Source organism: Balaenoptera ricei, chromosome 7 (assembly GCF_028023285.1).
Source record: "Balaenoptera ricei isolate mBalRic1 chromosome 7, mBalRic1.hap2, whole genome shotgun sequence".
Lineage (NCBI taxonomy): Eukaryota > Metazoa > Chordata > Mammalia > Artiodactyla > Balaenopteridae > Balaenoptera > Balaenoptera ricei.
Window position 1 is genome coordinate 34,107,726 of NC_082645.1, and position 22,032 is coordinate 34,129,757.

The 22,032-nt window shown below is 36.3% G+C and overlaps 1 protein-coding gene across 1 annotated transcript in view; it reads left to right on the forward strand.

Annotated features, from left to right (window-relative positions):
- The window catches only part of ARHGAP15 (Rho GTPase activating protein 15), a 609,009-nt gene that overhangs the window by 24,786 nt on the left and 562,191 nt on the right, over positions 1–22,032 (forward strand). Inside the window, exon 2 of the mRNA XM_059927125.1 lies at positions 4,631–4,809. Coding sequence (XP_059783108.1) covers positions 4,645–4,809 — 165 coding nt within the window. The 5' untranslated portion in view covers positions 4,631–4,644. The remainder of the gene's footprint in view (positions 1–4,630; positions 4,810–22,032) is intronic.

Below are 22,032 nucleotides of genomic sequence, written 5' to 3' on the forward strand. Positions count from 1 at the left end.
GTAGATGAGATGGGGCCTAAGTAGGTGCTGCAGTGGGGGTCTTTGGCAGCCAAAACGTGAAAAGGATCATAGTGTGCACTGTAGAGGAAAAAATGAGTATTAGGATGCAGGTGAGGGGAAAATGGGAAAATTGGAGTGTAAAGAGAATGAACTGTAAGTGGGGTCCAAATACAACTTGCAAAATTGGCCTAAAACGGCCTTATCCACCTGCTATGAGAGGTTTCTAACAGGATGAATAAGAATAAATCATCTCTGAACCCACAAGTACAGCAGTTAGAAGTTTCACAGCCACCAACACAGCTGTCATTTCTGGCCATTAGATTTCCTTCCTCCTCTGTCCTCCCTCCTTCCTCAGTTCCTGCTTGGGGTGAGGGCGTCCTGCTTCCTTCTGTTTTGCACTCAACTCATCAATACAAGATGTTTGTGTATTATGCCAAGGAAAGTCCTCTTCCCAAATTCTCTCCCTCAGAGTGTCTAGAATACCAGCCTTTTACAACATTGGTTGGCTTAGAAGGGATTAGGCTCTCAGTTAACCCTTCAGCCCAATAAGAGGATAGAAAGATGATCAAACTCACCCACACCGAGGCTAAATGCCATTTTCTTCATGAAACCCAACGCTTACCTTTTCCTTGAATTTCCTTGGTACTATAGTTTTTCTTCATGACATATTTCAGTATCTACTCTATAATTTCACAGTTATTTGCATACCTCTGCACTGCTGAGCCCTTTGCCCAAAATGCCCAACCTGCCCTGACTTAGCTCCAGCATCAGCTGATCTTTTGTGGACTTTCTCTCTCCACACCTCCCAGATCCACTGTGGTCTGATGTCATTGCTTCTCTCCCCACCTGGGCACCACTCTATTCTCATTTAATTGTTGATTTATTTCTTTATCAAACTCACCAAACTACTGTAAAACACTTGGTTGAAACAAACAAACAAAAACCAAAAACACAAAAGAGAGTATCTCCAGCCTCTAATGGAGCCTCCTTGCCACTCAGGAAAGTCTCAGTAAACGTTAGGAAGAGGTTTGTGTCGTTTTCTGTATTCTTCTCAGAGCAACGTGGTGCTCTGCAAAATCAGAAACCACCAAATATTTGCAAACATGAGAATAACTATGAATAGTATCAAGTGAATGCCATTGTAGAACAAAATACAAAAGAAGATGAATAAAGAGAAAAAATTGAGTGCAATAAATAGAGTATCAATAAAAAGTGAAGATGAGGTCAGTTGGGAAAAGAAGTGATGGCTAGAGGAGTGAGAAAAGAAATAACATTAATGTTGGTAGGGGGAGAGATCAGCTTAAAAGAAAGATCTGAAGGAGGAAGATTTTGAAATTCTTTTCTGTAGACTGTCCTCGAGAAAACAGATGGGAAAGCCAGATAAGAGGCTTTTTAAATTAATCCAGCCTTTTGACAGTAACCCATCACCAGGCAGATTATGGGTTAATTGTCAAATCAATACAAGAATGCAAATGTTGATTTGACGCTGAAATTTGTTCAGAGTATGAGAAACAACATGCCCTATAAACGGCACCTGGTGGGGCTGTGTAAATACAGTGGCTTCATGCTCTTGGTCAGAAGAGAGTGGCTTTAGCCCGAGTATTTCTCTTACCAGTATTACAAACACAACACCTTAGAGTTTGAATCTAATGAATAATTTGGAAGATCAAGCCTTGAATGTACTCCAAGGAGAACCCAAGTTTTTTAGAAAAGATTTATATGTTTAATCATAGATCCCCTCAACCCTCACTCACATCCTTGGGCATCAGATCATACCAAAGCATTTACATTGTTGCTAAAACTACCTAAAACTACTGAGCTCTGTAAATCTGCAGTAATACTTCTTGAGCTCCCAGACTTTTACACAGCAGTATCAGAAGTGAAAAGGACCCTACAGCTCATAGCAGTCCTTTTAGTTGCCCATGCCTCCTCACTATCAGTTCTTTCCAGTGATGAAACAGAGGTCCATGGACTTGTTCAAGGTCACAAAGGTGGCCATTAGAGACAGTGCTGCACTAGAAGTCATCATAGGCTCTTTTTATGCAACCAGTCTGACTATAATGAATCCAAGGCCTCCATTACAATCACGGTACCTAGATTCTCATTCTTTCATTCATCCTTACTTCATCCACTGAAATATACTCTGAAAAAAACTCATGCTTTTATTAGTAGCATCTTTATAAATATAAAAAATCCAGAGATTTGCCTTATTTTGAAATAATGTCTCTTGGCTAAGAAAAATTGAAGGCCTCAATAATAAATAATACACAGAATAAAACCAAAAATGTATTATCCTGTACTGGGGTACATGGAGAAATAACTATTTATATCATCTGCATGTGATTGAATTTACTTTTTAAAACACATTTATATATAAAATCCCTCTCTATCTTATTCTAGTTAGATATAGAGGTAAGATCCCTTATGTATACAATAGTGGTCAGATTTGATACATTTTAAAGTCCTTCTTATTAATGTAGCTGTCATCATATTGCTGTGGAATAGCAGGGATAAGATTTCCTTCTTTTATTCAAATTTTTATTTCAAACGTTGTCAAAAGAACTCTCTTATTCTCAATTAGATAAGTTTTTAAAATATATCACTCATGTATGATTATGAAAATGAATATATTCAAAATTAATTAAAATAAAATAGCAAAATAAATTAGTTAAGGAATTCTTGATAAAACTGTCCTGTAAACAGCTTTGTTAGATATAACTGAAGTACAATAAAGCGCAAGTGTTTAAAGTGTACAATTTGATCATTTTTAATATATGTATACTGCTGTTAAACCATCACCACAACCAAGATAACAAACAAATCCATCACCCCCAAAAGGTTCCTTGTATCCAGAGCCCACCCTGTCCCTAGGCAATCACTGATCTCTTTTCTCTCATTTTATGTTAGTTTGCATTTTCAAAACTATTATATAAGTGAAATCGTAAGTACTCAATGAGTACTTTTTTGCTGGGGGGCTTGATTTCTTTTACTCTGCACAATGAATTTACAATTCATCCATGTGGTTGCATGCGTTAGTAACCCATTCATTTTTATTGTTGAGCAATATTTCATTGTGTAGATAAACTAGAATTTATCTATTCATCTGTTGATGGACATCTGGGTCTTTTTTTGTGGGGGGCTGGGGGGTGGATAAAATAAATACTCCTTCACTTCTTTCTGCCCAGTGTCCTTAAGAAAATTGTTAGTCACTCTGATCCTCATTTTTCTCCACTACAAAAATATGAGTTTAAGGTCAATATCATAGGAACTTTATAAGGATTAAACCAGCTCATTGCCTGGCACATAGTAAATACTCAGTAAATATTAACTTCTTTTCTCACTCAATATCACTCAATTGCCTAACTGGCTTCAATTATGAGGAAACACTTTTCCTCCCGTTAAAATGCTTTTATTCTTTTCTAATCCTTTTAGTGTCCACTCAACTTGAACATTACCGTGATTCTAGCCCTGTTGTCTGTCCAATCAAGTAGAGGTACCAAAACAGTTGGCTCCTTAAAATATAATCCTTCTTTTGGATTATATTGGCTTCTATAACTGACGGGTGACAATTTTTTCTAATGTTGTACCCACGTGCCTAGGCTAGCTATGAAATGTCTATATAGGTGAGACATAGAGAGGACACTCAGGCTAGAAGAGGGTCTGTTTCTCGAAGCTTTGAAGCCATATTTGCATTGCAAATATCCTATTTAAAAAGAGTAGATGTATTCATTTGAGGAACTGGTGGGGAGGAGCAGCTGAAAAGGATTATGGATTTGGGAAACAACTAAAAGCCCTCCTGGTCCACCCACCCAATTTATTCCCTTTGTTTTCTTTTCCTGAATTGTTTTCTCACAGCCGCTCCTTTAAAATTTGCCCACACTGGATTTTCCTACCTGAATCAGACTCCTTCCATTAAAATAAATGTAAATAAATAAATAGTGTTGATGTGCTGATTTTCTCTTTCTTCATAGTCTTCATAAATATTATGTCCAACTAAGTGACTAAATCTAGTTCAGTTGGCAGATGGCAGTGGACAAAGGAATTTTAATGTTTCCCTGTGGATATGGCAAGTGGGGGTGGGGACTGGGACCCTGCACCATGCTAATGAGGCCAAGCCGACATATTTGATAGTCAATGGGACCAGCTTGCTTTCCTCCAATTTTACACACTTAAATTTGACCTTATTCACAGAGGTTTTTGTTCACCAAAAAAGGCTGCTGGTGGTAGTGTCTGGAGGTGGTTTGGGATAGGGTGGGTGATAGATCAAAGACGTTGTGAATGAAACGAGCATACACCCGGAAGATGCTTAGTTGGCAATATCATTTCTATAGAAGGGAGACCATATCATATTGCTATTAGGAGTTTCTTAATCGAATTAAGAAACTACACAGAATTTGAGTGTGCTATCTATGAATTGAAATCCTCTGGCACGTATACAGTACCGTCGGAATACAGAGGTCCAATTGATAAAAGCACTACAAAGTAACTACCTTCTTCTTCATCACTGAAAGAGGTGGAGACTTTATTTCATTTTTGTACTTTAATGATGTATAGGGATATGCACTCCACCAGGAGTTTTTCATGGAAAAGCATATACTTAGAATAATATAATGCTTTTATATTTCCTCAGGATAACATTGTAATATGCAGAAGTCTACAAATTCTGATACCTCTGTGGAAACACTGCATCCCACCCGCCAAGGCGCTGGAGCTGTGCAAATGAGAATCAAAAATGCCAACAGCCACCACAGCAGGCTGAGCCAAAGTAAATCCATGATCCTCACCGATGTTGGGAAGGTCACTGAACCTGTAAGTCAAATACCCCAAGTTCCCTGATACATAGAATTTTGTAAAAGAAGGGAAAAAAAAAAAAGCTAATTAGCCTTGTTTTATTTGTTTTCCTAATGTGCATGAGAAAACTGTTCTTGTAATGCATTTTATCTTGCCTACTTATAGTCATAATTATATCCCCAGTTGCGAGAGAAGAGCTGGGCTTAATCCAGAGTGATAAAGTGGATTTGGAGCTAGACTGAAGAGCACCTTTGACTCATTTTAAGGGCCTCCACTATCATGCTTCAGTGTCATAAAAATAATGAGGTTATGCTAGCATGTGGTGTTTGTACTTCCAAATACAGTACATCACTTTGAAAAGCCAGAGGCTAAAATTAGCTAAGAATAAACTGAGAAAAAAATCTTTTAAAAAACGTGAAAATCTCTTCCTTAAAATCTCCCAACAATATATGATATTGGAAATTACAATCTGATTTGGAATGAGCTTGAACAGTTGAAACGGTGTGGAGATTTAAGGTTTGGAAAGGAAGCCATTTTGTCTCCATAATGTGTCATTAGGAAGATTTGAAATAAAATAGTTTAGAGATGAACTCTACTGCCAATCGTGTCCCTGCCCCTGCACGCATCCTGAGCCACTAAACACACTGATTGCAATGAGTCTCCTCTGGTTAATTTTCTTCCATAATGGTGGTAACTTGCAGCTGAGGCCATAGGATGTTACAAAATTATTTATGCAATGTTAGCCACTCTTTTGGACCCCGTATCTATTTTGTTTCTCACAGTGAGAGCAAGAGCAAGAAATAGGTTAGCTGGGGACAGGCTGTGAGTCCCAGTGACCCTGCAGTAACATGTGAGCTATTAATTGAGTGTTCTGTTAATATCATAGGGGCCTATGAAATATTCAGCTCCCTGAGTTATTAAATGAGATCAACTTGCTGAGTAGCATGTTACCGATTATATTTATTTGCTGTTTTTCACTCGAATTTCAAGTGCAAAATTAACCCACAACGATCTCAGGAACCTGAGAAATGTATGGTTTTAATCATCCTTTCTTCAGGTATTATAGACAAATTTAGCATGAGGAAGCCAGTGATTATATTTTGAAAGTGAGAAACATATCCCTAGTTAAGGTACTGAGAGATGCATTTTTCTTTCTTTATTTTCTCATTTAAAAGTATTATCTGCTGGGAGGCACAACACGGCCAGCCTGACTTGGCGTTGAAACCTGCTAAAACGTTCCTCAACCATGAACTTGAGACAATGGTTAGAGTAAATTATTGGAATCTCTATAATGTATTATCAGTAAGAACTGTACCTTTGGAAAAGTTTAAAAGTTAAGTATATTTAATGATGCCTAACATATTTTATTGGCTGTGTTTAACAAAAGGCACTATGCCGCAGTTGTTTTTGACAAGCATGAAAACATCACAGCATGAGACTGCAAAAGGAATTATGGAGAGAAATTACAAGTGATCCATCTCTCAATGAATTATCCACCTCAATAGCCCGCAGAACTCAGCTACCAATTAACACCTACTTTATTACATGTTGGGATGTACTTAATAACTTTCATGTGTTTATGCACTATTACCTTGACTGATGCCTCTTGTACAATTAGGCATAATTGGCATATCAATATGCAAAAGTTAAAAGGATTAACCCTCTTAAAACTAATGAGCATTTCTGTATCCAGCTGCTAAATGAGACAAAATTAGCATTTTTCACTTTTGGGCAGGATTTTATCATGCAGTTTCTCATTGTTGATATTACCTTGTTACATAACTTCAGTTTGGGCGGTTATATGCTGGACTGCTGGAGAATCAGAGTTTTCCAAAGTTAAATTAGCTATAATTATCCCAGCTTTTGTTTCCGCATTCTTAGCCTCGGCAATATGTATTCCTCGATAAGGAACAAAAATAAAAGTTACTTTTGGTTATGTGTGCTCGGTGCATAATTATATAAAAGGGGTATTTTAGTGAGGATATGTCATTTCACCAAGAAAACTTGGCTCAGAGATACTGTATTGAAAGCTTGCCATGGCACTAATTTTCTTTCTGTCTCAGTTCTTTTCATCTCTTTTTTTCCATGCACAATTTTCTGACTAGATACTGACAGAATGTAAAGTATTTTGGCATATTTATTCAAACAAGCCTGTTAAAGATATCTGCTCAAGCTAAACTAAGAACTTGATTTTTCAGAAGTTGGAGGTTGGGGTAAGGTCAAAGGGGGAGATTTTGAACTTAGGAGAAGTGGGAGGAAATGCACACTAAAAATGTGTGCACAAATTCACGTGTGGCATGGCTTGCTGTAACAGAGACACATTCATTTAATCTGTACAGAAAAAAATTGAGTACTTAGAGACTATGTATTATGCATCCTATTTAATATATATGGTGTATATATACTACTTGTCACTTGCATATCAATTATGCAAATCTAATATGGACTTATCAGAGTATATAATAACACAAAAATCAGGTATTACACATTTCTATGATTTCACTTATTACAAAAACATGATACAAACATTCTAGGGTCAAATCAATTGTATAATTTTGTCATTAATTCATAAAGTCCTCTTAAAATTTTGCTTAATTAATAAAAATATGTTAATATGACTGTGAACTCAGAACACAATATAAAATTCTCCTATACATGTCATAAGAGCCTATATTCTTGGTATCTTAAATCGAGGAGTATTTTGAAATGCCAATATAAACATTTATTCGACCCTAAACTGTGCAAACACAGGTGAATTTACTTGTTGAATTAAAAGTTTTGATTGCCTAAGTGCTGCAAGGAAACATTCCAGTAAAACAGGTATCAATACTCCATTAGTATTTTATTGGTGGCATGCATCATTTTCTTTAAACACCAAACAATCATTTTTATGTGGTTCATATAAGATCAATGCCTTTTCAAAATTCAGAGGCGACTTTGCTTTCTAAGAAGTGTTGGAGAGGTGGGACGTTTGGACATCTAATGACATGGTTAGTAAGAAAACTGTGTATCTGTGAGAGCCATCTGGAGACCTTCATTTGGTGGGGAGGGAGCGCTCTTTGGTCTCAGTGATTTGTTGTCTCACCCTGAGCATTGGAGTGAGACCTCTTAAAGGTGGACTGCTGATTTACCTGAATGTGCTAAACACAGAAGCAGAAGGCTTTGTGAAGAACGTAAATGGGGGCGAGTAAAGTGTGCCTCTTTAAGGGCTAAAAAGGCTAATGTGCAATCCAGCAAATAGCTAATGTGAAAGGTTTAATGTGGCTTTGATGTTACTTATAAGAGGGATGCCCAGCCTACTAGACAGTTTGAAAATAGATATTAATGAAGAGTTTAAATAGCCCAAGTCAGGAAACTGCAGACATAGGATTTGCAGGCAGGAGCAGTTCCGGCATTTAATACTGGTGTCTTCAGCAGCAACGTGTATGAATATTCACCATTTCCATCTTGTAAACCCTGCAGAAGTGCATCACTCCATTCATAGCCATCATGGACAGGGAAATCTTTTTTTAATTAGTGTTCAGATAAAGACTTAGGTCAAGCCATTCCTAAACATTAACATACAAGACTCCTTGTGCTTCTCTTAACATACAGCGTTCCTTCATTTTTCTTTTTAATATATTATAAGGAAAAAGAGGAAACAATTTTCCTTTGTTTCTTACTTCTGTGATTTTAGGATACTTGCCAAAGTTGTGGCTAGCTAAAAAGGCAGACATAAAAATTGCTACTAAAAATACAAGCCTTCTGTTTAGCAGAGATTTTGAGAAATATTATGAGGCTGTAGGACTTGTCCATGTTTACTTCAAATCAAGCTTATAGATAGGTTTGAGGCTTTGTTTGTATAAATTGTCCTGAAGTGGATCCTGATATTTAATTAAAATGACACTAAATCACATTGAATTGATAAGACTTGGCATCTCAAACAAAGGTAATTGCCCGTATTGGTTTTATACAAAAATAGCGCTGCTTGGAAAATGTGCAGCCAACACAGACTGTCAACTCCATTTATAGATCAATATGTGAAAACCATTGATCAGGCAGGCATGTATAACAGTAACACTTTGCATTTATTTGTTGTTTTTATACCACATTAAGGCTTACAGGATTATAGGCTTCCTAAATATTTTGACTTCCTCATAAATATATGATCTGTTGAATGTTAATTAAATGAGAGTCTGCAGCCATCTCTAAAATTGTTTTTAGTTTGATGATTTCCTTTTATTGCTGTGGATCGTATGATCTGAAAATGGATTAGTTTCCTTCTGCATAAAGATTATTAAAGCTTTAATGTGTCCTATTTAGTGTAAGATGTGGCTGCCTTTTTGCTTTGAAAAATATGGATACAGACAATTATTTTCTCTTAGCAAGTGGCTGATCTCTTTTTATTAACTGGGCATTCTCAGAGCTCAGGGTGGAATTATTTCCTGACATAGTTTGCACACTCTGTAGATAACGGGTCTTCTTGATTTTTCCTGATAGAATTTGTTTTCTTTCTTTTCTTTTTATCTAGCTCTGTAGTACAGGCATCTGATCAAACATTATGTAGAAAATAAACTCATCACCTCAATTAAATTCTAGACACACACATATAATTTGAATTCTATTTTTCTGATTCAAGAACAAGCCTTATGAACTGTTCTTGTACACTGCATTCTACAGTTAAATCTTTCTTATCTCATCAGTGTAAGGACAGTGTTTTGTTCCTAATCTTTATTGGACTATTGCGGATGACATTTGTAAGCCATTTTGGTTTATAAGGAAAAGCTGGAGGACAGTGGAGTCAGACTCTCCATAGATCCAAACCTCAGATATGACTATGAAATAATGTGTCTTCCACTGCAATTTTCTCTGTCACTGAGAGGTCAATTTTGTTGAGAAATCTTTTTATATCCTCTATATACATTAGGAGTACTGCTTTCAAGACAATACTTGGTTTTATATACGATATTAAAACAATAATAAAAGAAACAAGATTTCAGAAATAGGAAAAAAAAAAAAAAGAAATCATGAAATTCAAGGGTTAGCTAAGGTAACCAGTCTGCTGTAAAGCAGAAGAAAATGTTTATTAGCTAGATTTTTGACTTTTAAATAAAATTCCCTGGGGTGGGAGGCAGGAAAGAAGAATAAAAAAACACTAGAGATTTCTTTCCTTGTCCTTGCCGTCCCATGTCATCATCTCATGCTGTGAAAATCTTTAACTCTGTTTACCAAGCACAAATTGGACTTGCCAAATGTTCAGGAAGTTTTCATTGACAGTGTAGAGTCTGTACTTCAAAGAATGAGCTGGGGCTCTTGAGTTCACGTTCGTGGTTGCATCGTTTCCATTTTAACTTGAGCATAGCTAAATTTGTTTATAATCTCCTACTGATTGAACATGGCGCTGAATGTACATGAGATACATTTTTTTTACTTTAGTCCTCTGATTACTAATTTGAATCCAAAACTCTAACCTTGTTAGCATCTGGACTTATTTCCATAATAACAACCCCTTCAGAACCTACAAAGTAATGAATAATTGACAACAAATGAAATGTTTTGATAGTTGTCGGCACAAAGCATGTTTAATGTTTTGTGTTGCTTCCTAGCTAATTATGTAGATGACACATTTGTCAGACCTTGACTGCCATTAGAAACGTGTTTCCAGAGGGGAGAAAAACAGGCTATTCATAGAGTAATTAACTAGAATGCTCAATGACCTGTGAGAGATTCAAATCGCTGCCAGTTCAGACATTGTTTTGTTACAGAAGCAGAGGGGTAATTAAAATTCCAAATTACAGTCCTATGATGGAGCATTTGTTTGTTGACAGTATACTCTTACTCTAGTTTGTTAATTCTTTTTAAAATTGCTTCTAATCCATTTTATAGCTTTAGGAGTTCTGTCTTTGAATTTACTGACAACTAATATTATGGTAAATTGTACTTCAATGGAGTACTGCCTTCCTCACGGTTTCAAGGGAGCACAAGGTGGGTGGGATAAAAATAGCTCCTTCCCTAAACTGACATATCAGGTGCTGTCAGTGGGAACGCCACTAAAGTGTAACATCTTGTTAAATACTGTGTTTCCAGTTCTGTATTAGGGGAAAATGTCCTGGCAGAAAATACAGAGATTAAAAAGGAAAGCAACTATGAACATCTAAAAAGGAGGAAGAAAACTCATCTCCCAACAAGAAATGATTGATTAAGGTGTTCTATTAAACAAGGAGGAAGAGAGAGGAGTTAGGGCTGAGGATGATTTGGGGAATGTGTTGAGTTCAATGCAGAAGATGCAACAGTCTGTGGGAAAGCTCTCATGGATCAGTCAAAAAAGGGCGTTTTTACAGCGGTACCTTCCATATCAGGTCAATAACAAACTGTAGGATAACGGGTATCATGCATGAATTTTTTCAAGGCATTATTGGCATAGTTTACAAATCTGGAAAGCCAACATAGTCTAAAAAATTCAGCTCAAGAGAAATATTTATTCAGGTTGCTGAAAGTGAGAATATAGTTTTATTAAAAAGATCTGACAGAAGTCACACGGTATTTGATGCAGGCGAGCTGACAGAGGCATCCAGTGAGCGTTGATTATCCCGAAGTCACTGTCAGCTAGGATTGATTTTCACTTTCTCCGTTTATGTAACAGTTCCTGTAATACAGCTGACCCCGAATCATGTTACCTTGTCATTTCTCTGCATGGATCAAGAAGAGATGAGCTGAAAATAGCTAGACACTGACCTTGAACTTGCCAGAAAAGTGAGAAGTGACAGTGGGGTTTTTCTGTAGTACGTGTACAAAGATTAAGGCGAACTGTTCCTCTGTTGAGTTCACTGTAGCAGCACAAGGGGGCAGAGCAGTACTAGAGATTACAGGTAAAATAGATTCTGCACCAGCATGTAAAGGCTCTGAAATACCGAGTTGAGCCAGAGGTCTCATTTTTACGTCTTAGTGTAGACATAAAGGAGAATTACTGATGAATCAAAATCTTGGATCCCCTGATGTTCATAATCAGTAATCTAAAAGTGTACATTCTAATTAAAAAAAGGTTACCTAATACTCTGTGTGGCAGCAGCTATGCTTTTCCACTAAGTTATTTGCAGCATCTCTTATTTAATTCATATAATACTCTTCACCCTTAAAATAAGTTAGTCACTTAGAACCGTAGTCACTATTATTATGAGGGTTTTATGGCAAATTCCTAAGGTAATATGTGTCATTTAAGATACAATTGTATCAGAAGCTGGTAACAGTCTTTTTATACTATTAAGTATCAAAACCCCCAAATTAAAATTGGGCAGTGTTATATGGTGATGTACATACACAAAAAGGTAAAATGCAAGCTGGTAAATAATATTTGCCATTTGATTTAGATTTTTCTATACCTTGTACATTTTCCCACCTTAATACTTGCCTCAGTTTTCAAACATTTCCTTTAATAGATCATCACTACAACCTTGATTAATCTAAAACACAGTATGTTGGACATTGTCCTTTGATTGCTAACGCTTAGTTAAGCTAAAGCATTGTTTTACTGATGCAGAATGTTTCTTATAAATGACACTCAAAGAACTTGCCAAGTGAAGCAGAGAACTGAAGCAGGTTGAGAAACAAGAAGAAACACTGACTTGATTATCCCCTAGGCTGTAAGTGCCTTATGCAATGGCAAAATAGCATCTTTGCATGCGTGATGGCACAATAACATTGCAAACCTCTACAGTAACAAGATCCTTTCTTGCATATAGTGGATTCTTTCTGTGTGTGTGTGTGTATATAAACACACGTATCTATTATACATATATAAAAATACAGTAAATATATATGTATACACACAAATGCATATATACATCTCTCACTTCAGAGTGAGAGAGATATGTATATAATATTTATATATTTAAGATTATTTTTATATTCTACAAAAAATAGCCACCTACATATATTTACAAGCTGAAATATCAAGATTGCTTCAATACTCTTCTTCCCATAGATTTAATTCAAGACAGACAATGTTAAGATCTGAGAAATAAGTAGAATTCCAGTATGTTTCAAGGATGGACTAAATAGGAGATCATTTGGTTCCCAGAAATGAGGTTGAAAATATTCAGAATAACTATGTCATCACAGAAATCTATAGTACCTAGTTTTTGGCCTCACATGGGAGAAGATGGCTTGTGCTGTTGGAGCATAAGTCCCCCAGTGTAGGTTTTGATGTGTGTGTGTGTGTGTGTGTGTGTGTGTGTGTGTAGGAGGGATGGGGATGGGGTGGATTTATAGTTACAAAATTGGTGTGTCTAAAGCTGGTGTCTTTGAAGGCAATCCTGAGGAACAGTCGCTTTCCTTTAGAGTCACACATCTACTTTGCATTCCTGCTCCTCAGAGTGTGCAGAAGACCTCCTGTGTGCCCTCTCCCAGGTGGTAGGAAACCCATCCCTAAATGGTTGATTAGCTTCTGCTTCTGAGGTCAAGGCAGACATAAAGGTGTTGGCTGCTAAAACACATCCCCAGAGTTGTCATTCCCCCTCCCTTCAGTGTGTAAGGCTTTTAATAAGGGACTTTAGTCCCTCATATGTTCAGATTCAGTTTATTGTTACCATCTGTTTAATTACCCTCTCAGGTTTGTGTTGGGAAGCATGAAACTATCTTATCCAGCCTTTGAATCTCTGTGTTCCTAAAGAGATGTGGGTAAAGTACATGTCAGTTTTCAAAGAGCATATTAAAAACTGATAAGTAGAACCATCTCCAAACTATACCATGTAACAAAAAGGTATTTTTTTATACATTAATGCATGTTGCAAGTAATTAGCAAATGTACAGCGATGTGGCACTTTCTCCCAGAAATGATGCCATCTTCTGTATGCGCAATCTCATATGCTTCTCCTTTTAGATGATGGATTTTTATGATTCCCATTCACTTCCAATGCACTGGCAGTACATTTATTGAGGAATAGATATGGGATTTGAGTTGTAACAGGATGTATGGTTGTCATATGTCAAGCAAGTTTAAGGATATGCTAAAATGAGAGATAAATCATATGCTCCAAAAATGAGGATAGACTCTTTGGGGAAGGTGAGAAATCCAGAGGAAGTTCAGTTACTTTATTCTTTCTCCTCTTCCTCCTCTACCTCATTTTTATTATTGCATTCCATTCTATTTTTTTTTTTTTTTCTGGAGAAGCACCAGCATGTTGTTTCTGGTGGCCACTGTAGTCACCATGATATGATGCGTTTTTCCACATGTAAATTCCTCTGATAAAATTACACTGGCTGACACAGACCTCTCACTCATTTATGTCCAAATTATTTTATATACCAGCATTTGGGTTACATAAAACATAACAAAAAGTGAAACAAAGCCAAATTCTGGTGTTTAAGTATCAAAATGTTGTAGAGGTCTGGCTTTGAAAACCAAAAGGAAATAAATCAGGTGATTATAGTTACTAAATAAAAAAAAAATGTCAAATGTTTACTGATGTTTCATATTTACTTATCCCTGAGGAGGTGATTTCAATAAGTGATTTTTTTCCTGAGATTCCAAGATATCCGATTAATAATGTGTTTGAAAATGTCCAGAAGTGGTAGTCTTGTTTTTATGTGAGTGCCCTTCCACAATACCATAAACACAAACGACCATGGTACTGTTGTTTTTTTTCTTTAATCCCTTCATGAAGAAACCAGTGCTGTTCTTGCCTCATAATCTTATATTATTTCTATGGAGGAAGAGGAATAGTGATGACACTAACTTTCCTCCACTACTTTTGGACACCTGACCTGCTTTCTTTCCCACAGGGTAAAAGGAAGCTGTAGTCTTCGTATTCCCAATGAGAAGGGACATGTGTCTCCTTGCATTGAATTGTCTTAGATCATATCATGTAGCACAAAGTGACCCAATATAGGAAGACAGGAAAACAAAGTGACAGTTTTGTTTGCTCAAATATAAACACCAACATCAAAACATGGGGGCAAATCCTAGAGTCCCACTGCCAGATCACAGGAATTAAATAGCAAGAGCTGATATTCTGTACTTAGATAAAATGTATTCAAGGAGTAGTCTATAATCAGCAGGGAAAGGATAATGAATAAATAAGCTTAGCTCAGGTTAGACAAAGTGAGTGTAACTACTACTCTTAAAATCCATGAGAAAGTTAATCTGGCTGATACTTGATAATATATCACCTACTGTGGTCTTACCTATTGATCAGCCTGACAGTGGGTAACATTTCATGGCAACTTCCTCTTTTACCATGAGTTATTGACAGTATTAATGCCAATAACACATGATCAAATAGACAGGAAAGAAGTTTACATTCCTAGATGTGCTATCTTTAACCTCCATGCTTTTAATATCATCGTTTAAAAAAAAAAAAAGAAAAGAAAGAAAGACATTTTCTTTCTTGTCTTGAAATTACCAATGAATAAGATTTTACTGTCACGCAGATTATTAATTTGGTATCTTTATAATTCTCATCTACAACACATTTTGGGTAATAAAGCCCTAAATATAAGGGAACATTATAATTGTTATTTTTATCCTGGCATCCCCAGTCTTATGTAACAAAAATCCTAGAGAATGTTACTCTAATAGTGTGTCCTGAGGTCCCTGCATTAATAATTTCCAGCTCATGGAGTTGTCATCATCCCAACCCATTAAGAGTCCCCAGACTGAAAAGTGGGTGAGCAGGTCAACTACTTTCATCCATTCATTCATTAGTCCATTCTTTTATTCGTTTGGAAGACATTTACTGGCACCTACTGTATGTCAGAGACTGCGTTGAAACCTGGGGACGCAAAACGGAAAGGTTCTCTGTCCTCTTGGAGTCTACATTCAGGTGAGGTAGAATCACTATCATGGGATAGCCCAGGCTCAGCCTGTTTGCTTCCTAGATGTCATCATGGTCACCACCAGCTCCTCCTCATTCTCAGTAGTGGTACTAGCATCCTGTACCTTACATTCTGTCAGAAATATTATACACAGTGTTTAAAATTGACCTATGAAATAAGAGACCCTCACTGTCTCTTCCTGTAGACGCATTTCTGTGGGTTGTAAATCTCAAACAAGACTTCTTCCATAATTTGAAATTGTGGAACTCCCACCTGATTTTAGCCTACTTTAAACTCTCTTTAGCACACTTTAGCAGACCTATTTCCTATGTCTTTTTTCCTTTGGCAAACACAAGTTATTAGAGCACTTTTTTTTGGTAATAAATCAAGGTGCAAGTATTCTCAACTGGTTAAATTTATAATGCCATTTTTATTCATTACCCATTCTTATTCCCTCTTCCTTAGTCTTCAAAAACTTATCATAAATGTTTAACTGGAGTAGTTGAAATAATAATTTTTATGAATACAAATTAAAATGTTAGTATGTATACTTGACATCTAGGGCTGTTTATGCTTTCAACAGGAAAATTGAATACAGACCCAATTTAGACTTTTACAGAGCATTCAAAATTTTCACCAAGTTCTTCACTTTTAAACATTTTTTATTATGATCTTTGCTGATTATCTGGCTGAACGTTGTCCTCCAAGTACCCATGATTTGTGAAATTTTGGGGGGTTGATGATGGAAGGAATGATTTAATTTACACACCCACCTAAGTAGTCGCTATCATTAGTGTTATCCTCATCTATTTAAGAGGAGCACACTATCATAGTCCTTAAGACACACTGCTGGCTGTGACACTAATACACGCCTGCGCCGAAGCAAAGATCAGAGAGCATAGGCTCATTTGGCAGTATGAGCTATTTTGAGGTTTATTCTATTCAGGAACAAAAAGGAAAAAAATGTTTTGAAGAATAATTTCTTCAAATTGCATAGACAAACTAGGGTCAAAATACAGTAATATCCAGGTTTTGAAATAAGCCAATCAGTTGACCAGTTTAAAGACTTAGCTCCACCTAAAGCAAGGCGATTCTTAGGTATTTCCGAATAAAGACATATCTCCCTTTATTGCGCTTCATTTTATTTCACTTCACAGATATTGCGCTTTTTTTTTTTTTTTTTTTTTTTTTTTTTACAAATTGAAAGTTTGTGGCAACGTTGAGTTCAGCAAATTGGTGCAGTTTTACCAAGAGCATTCGCTCATTTTGTGTCTCTGTGTCACCTTTTGGTAATTCTCATGTTATTTCAGAATTTTTCATTATAATTATATTTGTTATGGTGATCTGTGGTCAGTGATCTTTGATGTTACTATTGTAATTATTTTGGCATTTTTTAGAAATAAAGTATTTTTTTAATTAAGGTATGTACTTCTTTAGACATAATGCTATTGCACACATAATAGACTACAGTATAGTGTAAACATAACTTTTATATGCACTGGAAACCAAAACATTTGTGTGACTAGCTTTATTGTGATATTAGCTTTTTTGCAGTGGTCTGGAACCATACCTGCAATGTCTCCAAAGTATGCCTGCACTTGATCATGCACAAAATAGTTTCTATCGAGACTTCATAGTTTCTTATTTCTCTAATGTGTGCATAATTGGACAGCAGTCTTGCTATGAGAATGGACAAGGAAACCCAGACTAGATCCTGGATGCATTCAAGAGAACTCTTTTACACCTTTTGACTGTCAATCTGAGCTTCTCTCCACTCATGTTGACCTTTACAATTCTGAGATCCCCACCTGCTGCCTGACTGCTTAGCTGAAACCAATCTTGAAAGATCTATGCTTTCCAAGATCACAAACATGTACCTAGAACTCTGATAGCTTCCTTTTACCTATGCTTCAAGGATTTGTTTAAGGACAATATTGATTTCATATATACTAGTGACAAGAGGCTAATAGTCTAAAACAGAGGTCACAAACAAGTGGATGACCCAATTATGCCCATAGGTATTTTTTGTTTGGGATGGTGTTTTTAAAATTTTGACTTTGAAAGTCTTTAGTTGGAGTAGCGGTGTCTTCATCAACTTATGCTACCTGCTTGGCCCTGAAGATATTTCAGCTTGTAATCTTAGAGTTATTTCAGTGACTGACTATTTAGAATTGAGAACATAATGTGGCAAGTCAGAAGATGACAACTGTTAGTTATCAATTTGAGAATTTAGAAGATGACAATTGTTAGTCATACATTTGGAAGTGTAGTCTCTACCACATTTCACTGAGAGTGTGAAAACATTCTGTTATATAGCTAAATATGAATTTTCTTATTCAGATTTTTTCACTTGAGATTAATTTCAATTTTAGACTCTTACATTATTATAAATTAACAAACAACTTGCTACCTTTTAGACAACACTAAAAGATAACTGTGATTATCTATGCAGATAGTGTTTTCTTGTCACTAAGTTATAAATATTCTGTTTATTCTGATTTATCTATGATTTAACTTTTGTGGGTTTTGTTAAATATTTCTGAAAGCTTGATGATAAGCTGCTTTGTATTTAAGTGAAGCAGTGCACTTCAAAATATTATAAAAAAGAATCACACCAGGCCCTTAGAAATGAGAAATGATGCTATCTGACAGTTCACAATATTATATAAAATTTAAATCAATTTAGATTTGACTAGTCATCTTATCTTTTACTTTATCTTATCTTTTACATCTTATCATTTACTTTACATTTTTACTAATTAAAGTTAATTTGAAGACTATTAAACTTCGTTAGAATTTTTATATCTTTTTCAATTGACATGTAACATCCCATAAAAAATGAAACACACAAAAAAATGAACTCCACAAACAGTCTCAACACAGCTCCTTATAGCCAAAATGTCTTTTTCTGGAGCATTGGCTTTACCAAGTCAGAAGCTGTGTGCCTTTGTGGAGAGAAGATAGGTTCATATAAGGAAGAGAAAAACTCCTTTGAAACAAAGATCAAAGGGCTCTCAGAGATCTCTAGACTTGCATCTTGCATGCTGAATCCAACCTAAAGATGTGTTTTGTCTGGTCCAGTTTCCTTCTTGTTTTTTAATTGAGCTGACATTTTAACATTGTGAGCTTTCACAAGAATTTGTATATGTGACACATCTCAAAATATCAGAAATTCTGGCATCAAAGGGCTGGCTCCCCAAAGAGCAGGCAATAACCAGCTAAAGGTGAATAGATGTTGCCTTGTCTAGATGGGGCAAGTGGCCTCTAGTTCACAGCATTCAAACCAGGTCCCCTTCACTGGATCCTGTTACTTACCTGGCATTTGAGTTGGCAATGTCAGCTTTAGCATATCTATTCCAACCTTCTTTAAATGCCCACTAAGGTTCAAAAAGAAGCTGTGTTATCATTCAAGTAACTGCAAAACTCATGTTTCCATTGAATATAACTTTTATAAGTTGCCTCTTGTAGGTGGGAATAAGGTTTGGAAATAAGAAGAAAGAGTTCATTTATGTACTGAGGTGGTTATTTACATAAATGAAACTTTGGAAAACTTGATCCTCTGCTGATTCCCAGAGACACTAATTAGTGCCCCTGTGGCACACAAATCTCCAATGACAAATCAAAGATTCAATCATGGGGAGATGTGGCAAGTCTCTGTCCCTGAAGTGGTCCCTCCAGGTTCAGTCAGAACTGTCAGGGCAAGTGTCATACAGAGGTTGTAATGTTCTCGTTTGTTAGTTATGAGTTTGGTACATGTTCAGTATTTTGACCAGTAACATTTGACTCTAGCCAGGATTAGAATTATTTTTAGGCAATGTAAATCAGGCGTAAATCATCCCCTCAAGCACATCTACATGATGGTTACCTTCAAAGTGCTTTGCCACTTCATGGGAGCAAATAGGAGTCTGGTGATTATAAACATGAGCTAGTGCTGAGCAGACCTGGGAGAAAATCCTGGCTCTGTCACTGACTTACTATGTTACTTTGGGCAAATTTCTTTTATATATATATATATATTTATTTATTTATTTAATTTATTTATCTTCTCTTCATTTTTTTGGCTGCATCGGGTCTAAGTTGAGACACACGGGATCTTCATTAAGGCATGTGAGATCTTTCATTGTGGCACAGGCTTCTCTCTAATTGTGGCGTGCAGATTTTCTCTCTCTAGTTGTGGCACATGGGCTACAGGGTGCATGGGCTCAGCAGTTGTGGCATGCGGGCTTAGTTGCCCTGTGGCATGTGGGATTTTAGTTCCCCGACCAGGGATCGAACCCGTGTCCCCTGCATTGGAAGGCGGATTCTTTACCACTGGACCACCAGGGAAGTCCCCTGGGCAGATTTCTTGATGGTTTGGGGGCTTCCTATCCACAATTTTAAATGAATATAAAAATATCAGTTACCTATAGACTGATGAGAATTAAAGAAGATAATGTATATAAAGTGCTAAGTATGATACCTGGACACATAAGAAGTATTCAAAAATTGTAGAAAATCACTGTTATAATCATGCCACTCATTTGAATAAGGTTCTACAGACCTGGCTCTGTAGCTTTGAACTTCCCTGTGGGCCCCTCTGCCATTTGACCAACACCTTTCAGCAAAGTTGTTCCAATACTCACCTGTATTCTGAAACATTTTGATTCAACTACCTTGAACTCTTACTCAACCTATTCTTGATTTCTTTAAGCTCTTAATTCTTAGACAAATATTTTCTGATATCTGATACTGTTTTTACAATGCGTTAACGCCTGCCAGCTTCCATCCTCAGCTAAGACCAGAGTTAGCTCTTAAGTTACAGTAATACAAATGTTTGCCATTTGGGGGCGTCCACTATGTACGTGGCACTGTGCTAAGTGCTGTAACAAAGAAGACTTGATTAAAGCCTCACACCAAAAAATAAGTGATGGAACTGAGACTTGACTCCAAGGATGACTGATACCAAAGCCCAAGCTCTGGCTATTCTGAGCCACAGTCAGTATTATAGCTCCTAAGCCCTGAAACCCTGCCCTGCTATAGAATCCATGGTGACACTCTGCTATGTTCAACCTGGCCCACAGAAACAGTGGGAAGCAGTTATACATTCTCTTTTTATGCCAAATAAAATTCTGTTCAACTTTAAAGAATGAATTAAAGCTCAATCTCCTACACAACAGTTTCTCAACTGGCTTTTCCCTCATCTGAACTCCAATAGCAATTATTCATTTGATGAATTATATAACTTTTCATTATGCACAGGTTTAGTGTATTTCTCTATGTTTTATTTTGAAATTTTATTACCCTTAATTATTATTGTTCAACTTTTTGTATTTTCCTATTATATATCCCCTACTAATGTGAAAACTCCTAAAAGTCAGACATCATGCCGAACCTCAACTGAACCTGACTGAAAGTGAGCATTTAGTATTTTTTAAAAATTTAAAGTACTTTTAAAAAGTTTAAAATAGTATATGGCTAGTAACATCTAATGATATGTCTTCTATTTTCTGAATAAAACCTCTCTGTAACAAAAATGTATAATTTTTATCTGTACAACAGGAGTAAGAAAAAATTAGAATCTAAGGATATCTCATACTTATAAAAATAAAGAAGCTGAATTGAGAGCAGGAAAACCCCAACAGTCCATCTATGTTTCTAATCATGGACAGTGAATTCGTCATTCCATCCACTGAGTCCGAAATATGTAGCTCATCTCTTTGACTGCCTGCCTTGTAATTCAGAAATGATGGCATGTGTGCCAACCACAAACTAGGCAAGAATCCCTGTACTGAGCAGGTGTTGTTTTATGAAACAACAAGAATTCTGTTGCTCTTTATCCTTTCCCCACCTTTTTATATCCACTCAGAGATTAAAACTCCCAGAAAACACCATTGTAGAGATAGTAGGGGACTGGCAGTGGGATAAGGCGTCGTTGGAATTATAGTAACCACGAGTATATTGCTAAAGGTAGAGCTAGAATTGCCATGAGCACCAGTAGAAGGGTGGGCTGGGATTTAATCTTATATATACATATATATGTAAAATTATATTTAATTATGTATATATACATAAGTATATAATTATACACTACATATAATATATTATTATATAGTATATATATTATAATATATATATTATACACTACATATATTAGTATATAGTATATAATTATACATAATTAGTATTTAATTATATACAAATATAATTAAATAATGTATATAATTAGTCCAATACATCAGAGAACAAGGCAGGGAAAGCTAAAGATGTTCCCACCTGTATCTAGCAGCACTATACTAGGCAGTCTTGTTGACTAAAACTATGATGGAGAGCGGTGGTTACCAAACTGCTCTCAAGCTGTATCTAACTCCAAGAAGGGAATTCAGCCACCCCTCTGGATAATGAATTCAGTCCAGAAATAGTCACATGTCCTTCATAACCATTTACAGATTGCATTTGGCCCCATGGGACAGA